General features: G+C 36.1%; 1 protein-coding gene across 3 annotated transcripts in view; it reads left to right on the top strand.

Moving 5' to 3' along the window:
• The window catches only part of TMEM161B (transmembrane protein 161B), a 67,657-nt gene that overhangs the window by 13,253 nt on the left and 37,549 nt on the right, over positions 1-16,855 (top strand). For all 3 annotated transcript variants that reach the window (XM_032846966.1, XM_032846945.1, XM_032846956.1), the window contains exon 2: positions 9,124-9,227. In XM_032846966.1, the coding sequence (XP_032702857.1) occupies positions 9,124-9,227 (104 nt within the window). The remainder of the gene's footprint in view (positions 1-9,123; positions 9,228-16,855) is intronic.

Here is a 16,855-nt window from a genome sequence, read left to right on the forward strand (position 1 = left end):
AACACAGGCATTGACCGCTACCATACCTTTATCACATATAATTTGTAGGTAGCAGTTAGGAGTGGCTAACACTTTAAGAATTTGATAAAATTATGAAAGATATGATGAAAGGGTTGTTTCTTCACCTTGAACTTAGGTATGGATTGGTTCTAAGACCTAAGATCGATCAGATGTAGCTAAAGCACTGCTATTTACATACCAAAAGATAGACTAACTTTTAGATAGGTTTTTGTTTAAGGAAAGAGTGAGTAAATTGGAATGCAGCTTTATCAATTGAAAATCTAGAAGTTTCGATAGCCAGAATTGAATGTATTTATCCAGAACTGTTAGGGGTTGAGATTATTTCACATTCTAGCTATTCTGTATATTTCTTTAAACTTTAACACTGCCTGACTGAGCTATCCCTCAGTGCTACCCTTTGGTCTAAATCATTCATTACTCACCTTGAGGAGCCTGGCAGCTCAGTTGGCTGAGTGTCCAACTCTTGATTCCGGCTTGGGTCATGATGTCGGGGTCATGGAATCAAGGCTGGGGCTTTTGTGTTCAGTGCAGTCTGCTTGGGATTCTTTCTCCCTTCCTGCTGCCCCTCCCCTCTTCCCCTTCCCCTACTTAACGATCATGGGTTTGCTCTCTAAGTAAATAAATAAAATCTTTAAATAAAAAATAAAAATAAATTATTACTCACCAAGCAGCCTCCTTATAATTTGACTTTCAAAGGATCATTAAGACAGTAATCCGGTGGAACACTTAATGAACTTGAACTTCTGATTTCCTTGATAGTTTGTTTCACTGTAAATTAGTTGATAAAATTGTTACAACTTGATTATTGTCAGTCAGTTTCATATAGATTGATTGTACCAGCAAAGTATGTATTTCTTTATTTTCTGAAGCTGAGGATGTAGCCAGGTTGCTGTCCTTGGGAGACCTACCTAAGACTTGTTAGTCCACTTGAGTTTCCTTCAGTCTACACTTTTCCTGCCCAGTGGGTGTAGGAGTCTATCAGTCACTCTGACTAAAACATCCTGAAATAATATTTGAGATATTCCTCGTTTTTATTCTACCGTTGTTTTCCTTCATGTTCAGTCACACTCAAGGTTAATCTGATTGGTTTTCTTTTGACATACTTTTATCTTTTTTTTCCTGGTTTCAACTGCTTCTACCTTAGTCTTAGGTTTTCTCTTTAATTGATGGATGTATTGCTATATCTCATTTTTCTACGTTATTTGCATTATTTCATCCTCGTACCTCTGCTTAAAAGTCTTCCAAGGTGATCTTTTTAAACATCTCAGCTAAATATGCCCTCTTGATTATAAGGACTCAGCAATGTAAAATTTTGTTTTCATCATATTGCTCACAGTTCTTTGCCATATGATTCTAAAGTTTGCTTTGGTTGAGCTAGGATTTTCACTGTCCCATGGTTACCGTGTGTTCCTATTTGTCATTTAACCTGGAATTCCCTTTCTTTTATTCTTCTTCTCTGATTTCCATTTTCATGTTAGGTTTCATCTATTCGAAACTTTCATATTCAGTTTTTTCAATTTTTATTGCTTTTGTTCATAGTACTATGCAGTTTTATTCTGTAATATTACCCTAACATAATTTTTGTTACCTAGTATGATAATCTTGGATTTTGAGTTCTGTTAAGACTGATTCTTCTGTAGTGATCCCTTTCATTCAGTCATTCAACAAGTATCAAATGCCCTGTTACATGCCTTGAACTATTCTAAGTGTCATTTTGCTAAGGATTTGGGATATAACAGTGAAACAAAAAATTATTCTGCCAAGTTGTTGATAACAGCCAGCAGGATATTGGACGTATGTTAGGCAGACAGCGTGTACTTGTAAATTAAATTTTTGTTTGCTTTTATTATATATAGATATAAATAATTTCTATAGTAATATGAGTTGGACTTAGCATGATTTTTAGCATTGTTTGAGTGAGACCCTAACTCATTTGTCACATGATATATAGCTCTTAGCACAGAAGTAAAAGACACTATACCCACAGTACTGCTACTACCTTTCGTACAGCTCTTCCTTTCCTGATCTTATCTGTCTTAGTGCTGCTGGCTTATCCCTCATCCATTCTTGACATGCTGTTCAGAGTGATTTTTCTTAAATAATGATCTGATGATACTACCTTTCGTGGGTTTTCTCTAGCCTTCAGTTTAAATTCTTTTGTTTTGATGGCTCACCAGACCGAGTTCATTGGGTTTTGACTTGGGCTTAACCTTCCAAAATGTCCTCTCACAGCTTTTTCTCCCCCCCTTTTTTTCTCTCTCTCTCTCATTTTGCTGTGTTCTCAGAATCCTGTGCCTATCATCTCATCACTTTGTATCATAATGATGCATTTACTCTCCTGGTTCCCTGGCTGCTCATTGGTGGCAGAAACTGTATTATTTCTCCCTATTGTGTGTGAATGATTTAATGATCATCAAATTCGTTGCTCATCAAATGTTAATCAAATGAACTGAATTGATTTAGTGGAAAAAGCATTAGGTTGGAAATTAAGGGTCTGGGTTTTGGATAAGTCTATAACTTTGATCTTCGTTGTTTGAACCCTGATTTCCTCATTTGTAAATTATTCAGTGATTGTTTAAGTGCTCAAAATGTGAATTCTATGTTTTATGTAAATCTAGGTTGAAATAAAACTTATACCTTTAAATTATTTGATCGTCCTTGTCTATATCAAAATGTTTAGCTATCACTAAAATGTAAACAGTCAAGAGATCAAAAAAATAAGAAGGTCATTAGGTAATGTGGGGCACTCCAGTCGATTGGCAGGGCCACCAAATTTGGGGTGTTCAGATTGGGTGGGGGCCAGCAACACAGGCTCTAAAAGAATTCACCTAAGGCAGAGCAGTGGGCAGGACAGCAGAGCAGAGACTGTCTGCAACTAGGGTGTGGTGAGGGGCAGCATTTATTGGGTAAACTAAGGAAGTATGAGGGCATGGAATTTTCTGCTCTTTTGGTAATCTTGGGAACTATCCTTGGTTGTAATTGGTCAGTTAGGGGTTGCAGTTATTTTGAGACGGGTGCTTAATGAGCTTGTTCGCATTCAGCTCCATGGTCTTTCTGGGCCCTTTTGCCTTACTCAGGTTTCCATTGCTCAAGCCTGTTGCCTAAAAGCAGCCTGTACAGGTAATATCCTCTTTCCTTTTTCTCCCTTCTAACTTATTCAGGGAGATTTACTTAAAATCATTTGGGCTGGTCAGAGTCCCAAGTATAAATGGAAATATGCCTTCTAATGGTAAACAGTGTGTGCTTTGTTTCAGTCTGTCTGTCAGCAAGAGAGCTAGTTCAGTGAAGCAAAACAATATGTCACCGCCACTGAATCTGATACAATATTACAAGTTTGAATTTTAAGATTGTAGCACTTAATTTTAAGTTTTGGGAGTTTTATTTTCAATATTGACAAGTAAGATAAAATGTTGATATCTGATATATTTTATTTCTTGGAAGATTGTTTAATCTTCCTTGGTAAGAACTTTTTTAACTTAACCCAGAAATGATTACTGACAAAAACTGAAATGATTGTTCTTCTAGAGACTTAAAGGCAAATAACTTTGTCTTGCTCTTCATGGCCTCAGGTTAATTGATACGGAAAGGTTGAAACCTAAGTTGCCCTAATGTTTCACCTTTCTTGGGTGCTTAAGAGCTATTTCCTAGGGGTGCCTGGGTGGCTCGGTGGGTTAAAGCCTCTGCCTTCGGCTCAGGTCATGATCTCAGGGTCCTGAGATCGAGCCCCTCATCGGGCTCTCTGCTCAGCAGGGAGCCTGCTTCCTCCTCTCTCTGCCTGCCTCTCTGCCTACTTGTGATCTCTGTCAAATAAATAAGTAAAATCTTAAAAAAAAAAAAAGCTATTTCCTAAATGACTTTTCCCAGTTCTAGTTATCAAGATAATCAGGGCCTAGAGGCACTGAATTTAGACTGAAACCATCTCTTTGGTCAAGTTATTGTCTTGATACATTAATAAAAGCATTAAGGCTACTTGAATCACTGATCCATATGGCTGTGTTTGAGTCTTCAGCCATGATGGACTTTGTAGCCTCACTACATCTCTGCACAGTTTTAACAGTTTTCTGTTCTGAAATAAATGGTTGTTTATGGTCAGATTTATTTCATCATTCTTACTAATTAAAAATGAGAAATATTTGGGGCACCTGGGTGGCTCAGTTGGTTAAGTGGCTATCTTTAGCTCAGGTCATGATCCCAGGGTCCTGGGAGCAGTACAGGGAGGGAAAGGAAGAAGCAGGCTCCCCACTGAGCAAGATGCCCAATGTGGGCTCTATCCCAGGACTCTGGGATCATGACCTGAGCTGAAGGCAGACACTTAACTGACTGAGCCGCCCAGGCACCTGATAACCGCTATAATTTAAAGGTTCGTTATATCTGTTCTGGGTCATTGTAAAAACCTAGTTGATATTCCTAATTTTAATCAAACCAGTTTGCTGATTTTTGTTTTTTACCTTCATGTGATTTACATCTTCCATACTGTGTCTATCAGTGGTATCATGCTTAGTGATTTGGAATAAGAGGAGAGAGTTGAACAAAATCTCTTTTCTTCCCCATCTCATGGCATTTCATCATATATATTTTCCATATTGGTCTTTCTGAAATGCTATTTAATGCCTGTAACATTTATTAGATATGACTGAGATATGATTTCTGCTATTAAGGAGCTTACACTCTAATAAATTGGTGTATATGTTGGTGAGAGATTATACAAGATGACCTTGAAGATTCTGTGATACTATGACTTATTGCTTTAAAGACTAGACTGAGATTCACTTTGTCCACAAAACTTTCCTGACTAAAAACTTATCTTCTGCTTTTACGTCTATAATCTCAAATAGACCAACCTTCTGACATACTTGTTAATATATTTCTTGGCCTTGTTCTGCCTGAGAGAGTTCTTTGTAATGGCATTCATTGTATGGAGATTGCAGAACTTCTATCACAAACTACACAGAAAATAGGATAGTAAATTCAAGTGATAGGAAATGTGAAAGTAGAAAGGTAAAAATGTAACCTTTGATGTTAGGTGAATATAAAAGTGGTCTGAACTTTAACCCAATTGGTAGAATTTAAGGTAGTAAAATATCCACAGTAAAAACCAGGGTTGAGGCAGGTTTCAAAAGCATTTTAAAAGCAGTCCTGTTTAAGAGCCATTTTTACTTTTTTTTTTTTTTTTGAGAACTGTCTGTTCATGTTTTTTCCTCATTTTTTAATTAGGCATTTGGTCTTTTAGTATAATAGTTACCCGCCATCCCCCTTCCCCAGCCTACCATCCTTGGTTTTCCTTTCCATGGTTTCAGTTACCTGCTGTCAACCATGGCCTGGAAGCAGATGGTTCTCCTTCTGACATACCAACAGAAGGTCAGTAGTAATCTAATACTGTGTCACAATGCCTAGGACATTCATCTCATTTCATCTAATCATGTAGGATGACTGAATGTATGTGACTAAATGTATGTGACTAAATGAATGTGTTTTCTGACAGAAAACACATTCATTTAACTTATATTACAGTATGTCCTTTTAATTGTTCTTTTTTGTTATTAACAATTCTTAATCTCTTATTGAACCTAATTTATAAATTAAACTTTATTGTAGGTATGTATGTATAGAAAAAAACACCGTGTGTGAGAAAATGTTCAACATCACTCAGCGTGAGGGAAATACAAATCAAAACCACAATGAGATACCACCTTACACCAGTCACAGTAGCTAAAATTAACAAGTCAGGAAACAACAGACGTTGGTGAGGGTGTGGAAAAAGGGTTCCCCTTTTACACTGTTGGTGGGAATGTAAGCTAGTGCACACACTGTGGAAAACAGTATGGAGGTTCTTCAGAGAGTTGAAAATAGAGCTACACTACAACCCAGCAATCACACTACTGGATATTTACCCCAAAGATACAAATGTAGTGATCCGAAGGGGCATGTACACCCCAGTGTTTATATCAGCAATGTCCACAGTAGCTAAACTATGGAAAGAGCCCAGATGTCCATCAACAGATGAATGGTTAAAGAAGATGTAACATATACGTACAATGGAATACTACTCAGCCATCAAAAAAATCAGATCTTGCCACTTGCAATGACGTGGATGGAACTAGAAGGTATTATGCTAAGCGAAATACATCAGTCAGAAAGACAATTACGTGATCGCACTCATATGTGGAATTTAAGAAAAAACAGCAGCATAGGGGAAGAGAAGAAAAATAAAGACAAAATCAGAGAGGGAGACAAACCATAAGAGACTTAATCATAGGAAACAAACTGAGGGTTGCTGGGGGGGCGGTGGAGGGATGGGGAAAGTGGGTGATGGATATTAAGGAGGACATGTGATGTGATGAGCGCTGGGTGTTATATAAGACCGATGACTCACTAAACTACCTCTGAAACCAATACTACATTATATATTAAGTTTAAATTTTTTTAAAAAGAAAAAGCTCAAAGGAAAAAAAAAAACATTGTGTATATAGGATTTGATACTATCCAAGGTTTTAGATATTCAGAGGGGGTCTTGGAACATCTCCCACAGAATGGGGGGTGGGTGGGTGGGAGGGGGAGGGGGGACTACTGTAGTTGATTCATAAGAACTCTATTTATAATATAAGGAAGTAATCCCTTTGTAATGTGAGTTACAAATGCCTTTCCCAGTTAGTCATTTGACATTATATTGTTCTCTGTTACAGAAATTTGATTTTTTTAATTAATGAAGTTTATTTTTTAAAGCAGTTTTTGGTTCATAGCAAAATTAATGGAAAGTACAAGAGAGTTTTCCTGTATACCCTTTCCTTGTACATGTTTAACCACCCCCCCCAGTGATCCCCCCGCCCCCATCACTGGTTCACTCCACAGTAGTACATTTATTACAGTGATGAACAGTCAGTTGAACAGTTCGTTATAATTAATGAAGTGTGATTTTTTTCAACTTACTTTTTGTTTTTTTATCACTTAGGAGACTTGTTATTTTATGATATTCTCTGTCTTGAAATTTAAAAAGTTGTCTTATAGAATTAAAATAAAAACTTTAAAAGAGTTATCCTACAATAGTAGTAATAACAATGACATTAACAACAAATAGTACTAATACAGATTGAGCTTACTCTGTGTTAGGCATAATCCCTAACCACGTTAGGTAGGTTGAATTAGTAGCTTTATTTTATAGGAGACAGAAGTACAAAATGTTTAAGTAACTTGTGAAAAGTCATGCAAGTAGTAGATGGCTGATTCTTTCCCAGGCAGCTTCGGTCTAGAATCTGTGTTCTTAAGCCTGTACACTGTACTGCTTCTTTTTAAACACTTTTATATTTTCTATGGACTTTTTTGGTATAATAGGTTTGAGGTAGGAATTCAACTTTATTTTTGGACTGCTTGGATAGAGGAAAGAGCTAGCAAAGAGGAGTATGAAGAATTGTTTGTCATGCTGTGAGTAAAGCAAGGCATGTGGTAGACGTTGTGGGATACTGCTGTGATTTAAAATAAGGAAAGTAATTTTGCAAGATGAAGTGATCTTGATGGTAGATGTTTCAGTGGAATGGGCTGAAGCACAAGTCAAATAGGGACTGTGTGGGGGCATAAGAACATAGAAATAGTGAAAACAAGTCTTTTGTCAAGTAGCTGTGAGTATGAAGGAAGAGGGCTATAGAATGAGGGGAAATTATTGTTTTATTGCAGAAAGATGAGAGAGACATACAGATGCTACAATGCTGGTAGGAAGGATTCAGATACAGAAGAGATTAAAGAAAATATAGTAAGTAAACTATTCAGTAATTGAGGTTCCTGAAAATCAAGAGGATAGACTCTGAAGCACAGATGCAGGGATTTGTATAGAAGATGTTCCCTTATTTCTAGAGGGTGCAGGAAAAGATGGGTGCAGATACAAGTGATTGTGAGCTTGTTGGTAGCAAGTGAGAGTTCCCATTTGATGGTGTTTCGTTTTGTTTTGTTTTCTTTTCTTTCTTTCTTTTTCTTTCTTTCTTTCTTTCTTTCTTTAAGATTTATTTATTTGAGAGTAGGATTGGAGGGTCAGAGGGGAAGAGAGAATCTTGGGCAGGCTCCCTGCTGACCAGGGAGCCCCACCTGGGGCTCAATCTCACAATCCTGAGATCATGACCTGAGATGAAATCAAGAGTCTGATGCTTCCCTGACTGAACCACCCATGTGCCCCAGTGATACATATTTTCTTTGTGAAGTTCAAGATGTCCTCTACTGAGTGGAGAGTTAGAAGTTTGAGGGAGATTGAAGGTATAAGGAGTGGGCAGAAGGTTTTGAGTGAGTTAGTTGAGAACAGGCAGGGATTAATGAAAGTCATCTAAGGAGGTTTTTGGACATTGTTGAAGGCCTACCCATTGAAAGTTGGTGATGACATCATGAGTGAATTTTTTTATTTTCTAGTGACTTACAGGCCCATTCTGTCATTATATTTACTATAGTTAATGTTATTTAATCATTTGCTATTCATTTAATTGTCAGTACCAACTTAGAAGTAAAAGGTAGGGCATACTCCTTTTAAAGCTTGCCAAACTAGTGTTTTAAATGTGTTGAATAGAGTAAGTTTGGAGAAAGATGAAAACAGTCACTACTTTTCACTTCATTTTGATACCCTTAAATAATGGAGAAAAGTTTCTTGGAAATTAATTTTAAATGTGCATGCTAACTCATTTAACTTGTATTAACATAGATGTTATCCTTGGGTAATTTGTACAGGATTATGAGATTAGATGTCTTAAGTTTAAACATGTGGTCTTGAATGTTTAAATGCCAGAATAGGGGCACCTCGGTGGCTCAGTGGGTTAAAGCCTTTGCCTTCGGCTCAGGTCATGATCCCAGGGTCCTGGGATGGAGCCCTGCATCGGGCTCTCTGCTCAGCAGGGAGTCTGCTTCTCCCTCTCTCTCTGCCTGCTGCTCTGCCTAACTTGTGATCTCTATCAAATAAATAAGTAAAATCTTAAAAAAAAAAAAAAAAAAGCCAGAATAGTATGTATTTTATTAGTAAGCTCATGTTTTTTTAAGGTATAATTTTCAGAATGTATAGAAAGGTTTCTACCACTGTTGTCAAATTTAAATTTATTCTTTGTTAAACTTGTTTTGTTTGTTTGTTTTATACAGGGTGTGATAGGTATACAGCTGGTCGTTACCATGGTGATGGCCAGTGTCATGCAGAAGATTATACCTCACTATTCTCTTGCCCGATGGCTACTCTGTAATGGCAGGTAAGGCAAAGATAGGCTGATTGTGTCACATTCAAATCTCAGGCTGATTGACTTCCCAGAAGTCAGTTCAATTAAGTATGAATTCCTATTTTTTTAAAAACATGACAAAAGGAACGTTATGAGAAGAATTTAGCTTCCTTCTTTTTCTTACTTGAGATATTGATATTTTATTTTTTGAGTATAAAGGTAATTGGATCATGGTGAAGAATTCACTCCTCCCTCCTGTCCACTTTTGTCCATGGCCAATGAAAATACCAAATAACTTTTCTGTAATTACCTTCTTAAAACATTGGCCAACAAGAGGATGAGACTATAAATTGAAGTGTTTAAGTATTTTCACTGTTGCTGGAAAAATGACTGAGAGTATGTGTTCTACTATTGGTGACTCAGTTGAGAGTTTATTATAAGAATTAGGGGTTCTTTCTTCTACTGCAAAGAATTTTAAACTTTAACTTGACAAGGAGAGAGCAAAGTTACTTTTTACGGTTTTAATTATGTGTACTGCACTATAAGCTTACTACTTACTATTCCCAGTCCTTCCACAAAGGAGCTAAGTTTCCTTGCTGATATTTGTACAATAAAATAATAAAATTGAAAGTAAAGATGTTTAGGGGCTTTGACATAAATGCAGGAAAATTGCATGTAGAACTGCTTGTCAAAATCCTGTGCAGTTATGAAAGGGAAGTTACAGTTTTGGTACCATGTCTATAGTTTTATTCTAATTATTCATCCCAGTAAATAACCAAATTCTGTTTACTAATTTGTAGGTCCATTTTCTTTTGTTTAGACCTTTCGGACTTAGAAAACAATGGATAGCTCTTATTCTCCTAATGATTTCACACACTGCAAGACAAATAATAAGCCTTTATTATTAGTTCAAGGCCATTCTATCCACAAAGCTTAAATTTCCGTTAGAATTTGTTTTCTAGTTTAATATTCTTTATGCTTCATACTTTTTTCATATTGTTTAAATATAGAAAAATATTATTTGGATTGCTTAAATTTTTTTTGACCACTGATACATACACACACACACACACACACACACACACACGGAATAAGAGAACAGCTGCTTAAAAACATGTTTTATTAGCAAAGTAAATAATGACTGAAGTTTCAGTGAAGGTGAAATCCTCTATCAAGAGTTATTTATTAGAGAAAAATCAGTCACCTGTAACTAGTTTTTAACTGTGTACTCCTATGCCCTATATGTAGTCTTGTTTACTTTTTTGCTGATCAAATAAATCATGAAAAGATAAATATCAGCCAGGCAAATTATCATACATTCTAAATAAATGGAATCTGAATTAATGAACTAGATAAAAAATATGTTAAGGTCATAACTTGTTTTCTACCGAGAATTTCATGTTTATAGACTCTATGATGAGTCTCCAGTGAGACTTCCAGATCTCTTACTGGCTCTAAAGATCTGGGCAGACTTGTTTCAATTTCCATGTTCTTACATTATCTGCTTTCCATTTGTTTATAAAACCTACATTTACCAGTAAAAACTAAAACTTCAGAGATTGAAAACTGAATTCTTTTCTCTTTGTTAATATTGGAATTACATATTATAATTAAAATCTTTACTTTTTTGATAAGACTATTTAATAAATATACATACTACTAATTTGAGGGGGGAATTCAGCCCTAAATATAAGCATGAATTTGGTAATTTTTTGTGATACTGATTTGCTTTTGTGAACAGATTAACTTTAGTGTTAATTAGTGCTGTTTCTAATTCCAAATCAGGTCCTAGGGATAGCAATCAGAATTTTCTAGTAATAGTTAACTTTTCTGCCATAATTAATTTCAATTCCTGTTTTGTTTTGTGTTTTTAAGATCATCTGTCTATTTTTAATGTTAATCCTGAAATTTTTAGGTCATGAAGTCAAATTGCTAAATGTTGTTGCCAACCTGTTGAATATGATCATTGATTTTATCCTTTTGGCATAATTATTATTATATCACCCTTTTATGTTATGAAATCATACTGTTTTAATATTAATAAAATGTAAAATGCCTTCTAAATTGCTCATGTAAATATATTGATCAGAAATGACCATTTGCGTTTTAAATCATATGATGCTGTTGAGTTTAAGGAAGAGAAAGATCTGAGGGCATTCTTTATCATCTGTAAAATGTCTGAAGGAATTAGGGGTGAGGCTCTTGGCTTGGGAGTGACTGTATTGAATGGAACTATTGAATAGGACTATTCAAGTGAATAGATGTGTAGATTCCATGATAGCTTAATCATGAGTATGACAGAAGAGACATGTTTTTAGGTTCTGTTTCTATTGTCCTAATATTTGTTCCACTAGTATCATATCTTCATATTGTAAATAAATATTTTTCTTAAAATATGGCTTGTCTTTTTGTGTCATAAATTTATGTCCACATCTCTCATCAGTCTGTGTCTTTTTGGAATGGAAGGTTTAAAGTGCCATTGGATTTTTATTATTCTTACTTAATGAGTAAGCCTCCCGCCATTTACTTGAAGAAGTCATATCTTGAAGGAATAAACAGTTTTGCTTTTATATTAGCAGCTTGTTGATTTATTATTTATTTATTTTTTAAAAAGATTTTATTTATTTATTTGATAGAGACACAGTGAGAAAGGGAATACAAGCAGAGGGAGTGGGAGAGGGGGAAGCAGGCTCCCCGTTGAGCGGGTAGCCCAGTGCAGGGCTGGATCCCAGGACCCTGGAATCATGACCTGAGCCGAAGGCAAATGCCCAGTGACTGAGCCATCCAGGCACCCCAGCAGCTTGTTGATTTTTAATATAAAAAAATTAACTAGTTTCCTAGCTCTTGTTAAATAATAGATATTGCTGTTAGTGTTGTATATCTCTGTTTTTTTCTTTTTTTTAAACTAGTTGTTAACCTGGCTTAGTTAATATTGCTTTTACACTATTACAAAACTTAATACTGATAAAAATTTTTATGTCTGTTATCCCAATTGGATCTGTACACCCAACTAGGTAGGAGAGGGCATATGTTTGGGATATGTTAAGGCCTCAGAAATCTCAGTGTCTGAACTTAGTTTCTCATTCCATTTGCCTAGGTGGGAATCATGGTCAGATGGGAGATTCAGGAAGGGATTGGGCAGCTCTCCAGGTAGATTCTTCATGAAATGATATTTTAAGGATTCAGCTGTTCTTAAAGTGGTGACTGAGGGAGTCTACGCTTTTTCAGACTTGTTGGCTCTTTTGTTCTTCCTGCTACCTTGGAATCTTGTGTTATAGATGCTGTGTCACTTGGCAGCTAAAGGAAGTAGACTGTGGATCTTTCAGGTGATTCAAGGGGCCAAGCTTAGAAATCGATCTATCAGTTCTGCCTACATTGCATAGACTGGGGCCCTGTGACTCCAGGCCAAAGTGCAAGGGAATCTGGGAATTCAGTTGCCATTGTACGTAGCGAGTAAAAGTAAGATTGGTGTCTGGTCCTTCTCTGCTGCAGGTGATGTGTTTATAGATGAAAAAACAAGTTTTAACTTTACTCGTATTCATGAGTAAATGAAACAGATCTAGGCTTCTTATCATGAAGTTCCGTGCACAGTATAGTATTTATTTAACGTATGGCTGCTCATCAACTCTAGAACAGAGTTTGGAATTTGGTGGTGGTGAACTTTTCTACAATTACTGTGATTTCTTTTGGCAGTTAACAGAGTAATTTACTTAAGATTTTTTTTCCTACCTTCTGTTCCTAGTGGTACTTAGCCATGTATAAGCTGTCCTTCAGGTTATATGTAGTTGGTATATGATTTGTCTTTGCTTGGTGTATTCTGGCTTTTCTGTGACTCTGTAGCCACCTTTTATTTTGAATAAAAAGGCACCTCAGCATTGAGTTTGATGACCACAGATGTGACTAGCGTGAAGTAGAGTGTAAAAAATGTCATCTGTTCAAATTATACCTCTCACCTCACTATTTGAAATTAAAGTTATACCACATTACTAAATAATAAATATTTTGTATTCCATTCTTCCAGTTTTCTTCACTAGAAAAATATTTTTCTTCTCAGAAAGGTTCTTAGTTCTCCTTTTTTATACGCCTTTTTATGTGACTGTCAGATTTTGTTGACGGGATTCTGCTTTAACGAGAACTTAGGTGACAAAATCTCTTCTTCTGTAACCTGTGAGCATCTATTACTAACGTAGAAAAGCAACTGTGAGGAGTCTACTGCTCTCACTGTTCCATTCCTCCCTCTTTCCCCAAAGGGAGGAAAAACCATGGGAAGTTGGTTTCTTTGTACCTTTAGTGTAAACTGCTGTCCCTAACATAAAGAACACTTCTAACAGCTGCTCAGATCATCCAGAGATGGTTGTTTTTTTTTTTTTATCATGTCCAGCATACCACTGTATAGTAGCCAAAGAATTCTCTACTTTCTGTTGTAATTAAAGTTCCTTTTTGTTTTGAAGTTTGCTTGGCCCCTCTTTTCATGGAGAGGTAAGTGATAGGTTACATTCTTTGTACATTTGAATAGTGGGTTTTGCATGAGGAAGTAGGATTTTGCCTTTTTTTTTCCCCCTCTGTACTAGCTTCTTTGCTGACCTGCTTTCCATTTCATTGATTGTTTAGCTTAAACCTGCATTCTTCTTTACCCCTTTATCTCCCGAGGCTCTCACTTTGATCTGCTACTTCTTATCATATGTTCCTCACTGGAAACATGTTATGGTTGGATTTATTCTGATTTTGTCTCATCCTATATTGAGTAAATGGCGTGCAACACCTTCATATTCAGTTGCTCTAATTCTTTTTGCCTGTCTCTTTTGCATGGTGCCTGATCCAAGAATCTGCAAGTTCCCTTTGGTGAGAGAAACCTACTATTCAAATGCACAGTAGGTGGGACCTAAGACCCAAGGGAAAGTTTAAATTGTCAGCTACCACCCTTATGGAATGCCTGAGTCCTTGCTCTCCTTGCCTTTAGTCCTCTTAACTTCCATCTAGTTCCAGAATGCCGTGCTGTTCTAGTAAAGTTTCCAGTAAATAACGAGAGTGTGTATATATAGTGATATTTTAGCTACTTGTGCTGAAAGCTTTTCTAGGTTTTAAGTGGTATTTTTTTCTCTAATTTTTTTTTCACTTGTTACAATTACTGAGACAGAATGAAGACTGAGAGTATCTATAGTTCATTGAACACTACTACATCAAAAAACTCATGATGTACTATATATGCTAGCTAGCTGAACATAATAAAAAAGTAAAAAATAAAAAACATAAAAAAGGAAGTATCTATAGTGACGTGTGTTTTGAAATAGTTTTGTATAATTATTTATGTATTAAGATCTTTTTAACTTGCTCTCAGTACTAAGCTTTTCTCTATTCATGTTTAGATTACCATTGTAAATTTCTGAAATTTTTACTTTTAAAAAATTTTAAAGTGATTCGCTTTAAATGACATTGCTTTTTAATTTTTTTTTTTTTGAAGAGTCTGGGTCAATGCATTCTATATTTTCTGATACCTATATTTTCAGCTATTGAACTTTAGTAAGAAAAGTTATATAGTCTGATGGTATTTTATGTAAGAGGCTTATATAAGAAAAGTAGTAAAAAATTATTTCAGTGATTTAGTGAAGTGGAACACCAGGTTGGCATTATTATCTGAGACACTGCTGACAATTTGAACATAGGTGAACAAAGCCACTGAATAGCTAGGTACATGTCATAAAATACCCTGATATTAATGCATTTAACTTAAATGTAAGAAGTTCAGTTTTTTAGTGAGATCCTCTTAATACTTTTTATTTTAAAGTTTTTTTCCTCTATGTCAAACAATATATGCCTGTGATATAGAAAAAGATAATAAATTGATGAGAAGGAAAAATAAGAGGTAATGAACTATATTCTCATCAGCTAAAGATAATCACTGTGTAGATTTTGTTGTATTTCCTTCTAATCTTTTCTGTTCATAGGTTCTTGTCATGGTTGTAATGATATTGTATGTGCAATTTTGTAACACTAACACAAAACACGTTTCTCTGATTGTATTTTTGTAACCATTCTTATTAACTGCTACATAGAATCTAAAGCTAATTAGCTTTCATATGTCTTCCAAGCCCATATTAGAAAGGCATGGTGCAGCAGTTATAAGCACATTGCAAGTTATTTTGCTAAAATAGACATACCAACTAATAGTAAAAGAAAAGGCTAAAAACTGAGACCAGAGCTTAAAGTGTCTAGAACATGGGAAGCACGTGGTATGGAATCCAGCTATGTATGAAGCACTGTCTGTTAAGGCAAACTGTGCAACTGTACTTCTAAGTTTTACTTCGGACTTTCAGTCCTTAGCTATTCCATGCTGCCTGCCAGTCTTTGTCTCCTCCACTTCTCAGGCAGCTTTCAACTCTAAATCTTTCTCCTCAAATACTGTGTATGCCTGCCTCAGGCTCAGCTCTTGAAACCAGAGCCCCACGATCATTTTCTCACCACTAAACCCACAGCCCTAGTTAATGTGCAGCCCGTCTTTATTTAAAAAAAAAAAAAAAGTTTGTAAATTTTAATTTTGGCTTGAGGAGGTCCCAGTTACTGCATTCGTGCACTATACCTCTTTTCCTCTAACTTTCACGTACTGCTTCCTTTCTTCCTTGTCATTAATTGCTTCACTTCCTTTGGATCATTCCTGTTAGCACACACACACATACACATAATTTTTTTTTTAAAGATCTCTTATTAAAAGTAACAATATATAAAGAAGAGTCATAGGCCTGCCTCCTTTCTGCCTTAAAACACGAAGCCCCTTCCATGTCCATTTCTTAGTTTTGGCCTATTTCCCTTTTTTCTATTATAGCAACGTTTGTCACATGAATTGTCTTTATGAACTCTACTTTTCACCTCCCTTTTTTTGAAGATTTTATTTATTTGAGATAGAGCAAGCACAAGTTGGGGTGGGAGGCAGAGGGAGAGGGAGAAGCAGGCTGTCCACTGAGCAGGGAGCTTGATGCAGGACTTGATCCCAGGACCCTGGGATCATGACCTGAGCTAAAGGCAGCTGCTTAACCAACAAAGCCGCCCAGGTGCCCCTACTTTTCACTTCCTTATTAATTTTTAGACTTCTGCCATGTTTTATTTTCCCCTTAGGTGATCTTATTGATTCCATAAATACCACAATTACCTAATGACCCTAAGTTATCTCTGAGTTCTAGATTCCAATAAATAGTTGTCCTCTTGATGTTTTCACATGATGTCTCATAGATACTTAACAACTCAGCATATTTAAATTCGTGGTTCTTCCTATTCTGCTCCATCTCAGCATATGTACTACCATCTTCCTCAAATCAAAAGGATAGATTACCCTTCATTCTTTTTTTGCCCCACTTCCTCCTTTTAGTCCATTAGCAAGACCTGTTGACTCAATGTCCAAAATATATCTCTTTTTCTTGCCTACTTCTGATTCACAGAGCAGCAAAAGAGATCTAAAAGGCAGATCAAGTTATTGCTCTCTCCTGTTTTGAGACCATTATTTTAGCATAAAATCTAAACTCCATACTGCGACAGAGGAGGCTTTGCATGATCTGTTACTTTGTATCTCTTCAGCCTCCCTCATACATTTCTCTATGCATGTGCTACAACTGCCTCTTTGGCCTTTTGGTTACTGCAGTGTTCTGTGCTCTTTCATGCCTTTGTGCTTT

Source organism: Lontra canadensis, unplaced genomic scaffold (assembly GCF_010015895.1).
Source record: "Lontra canadensis isolate GAN:19392208 unplaced genomic scaffold, GSC_riverotter_1.0 scaffold4, whole genome shotgun sequence".
NCBI classification, from domain to species: domain Eukaryota; kingdom Metazoa; phylum Chordata; class Mammalia; order Carnivora; family Mustelidae; genus Lontra; species Lontra canadensis.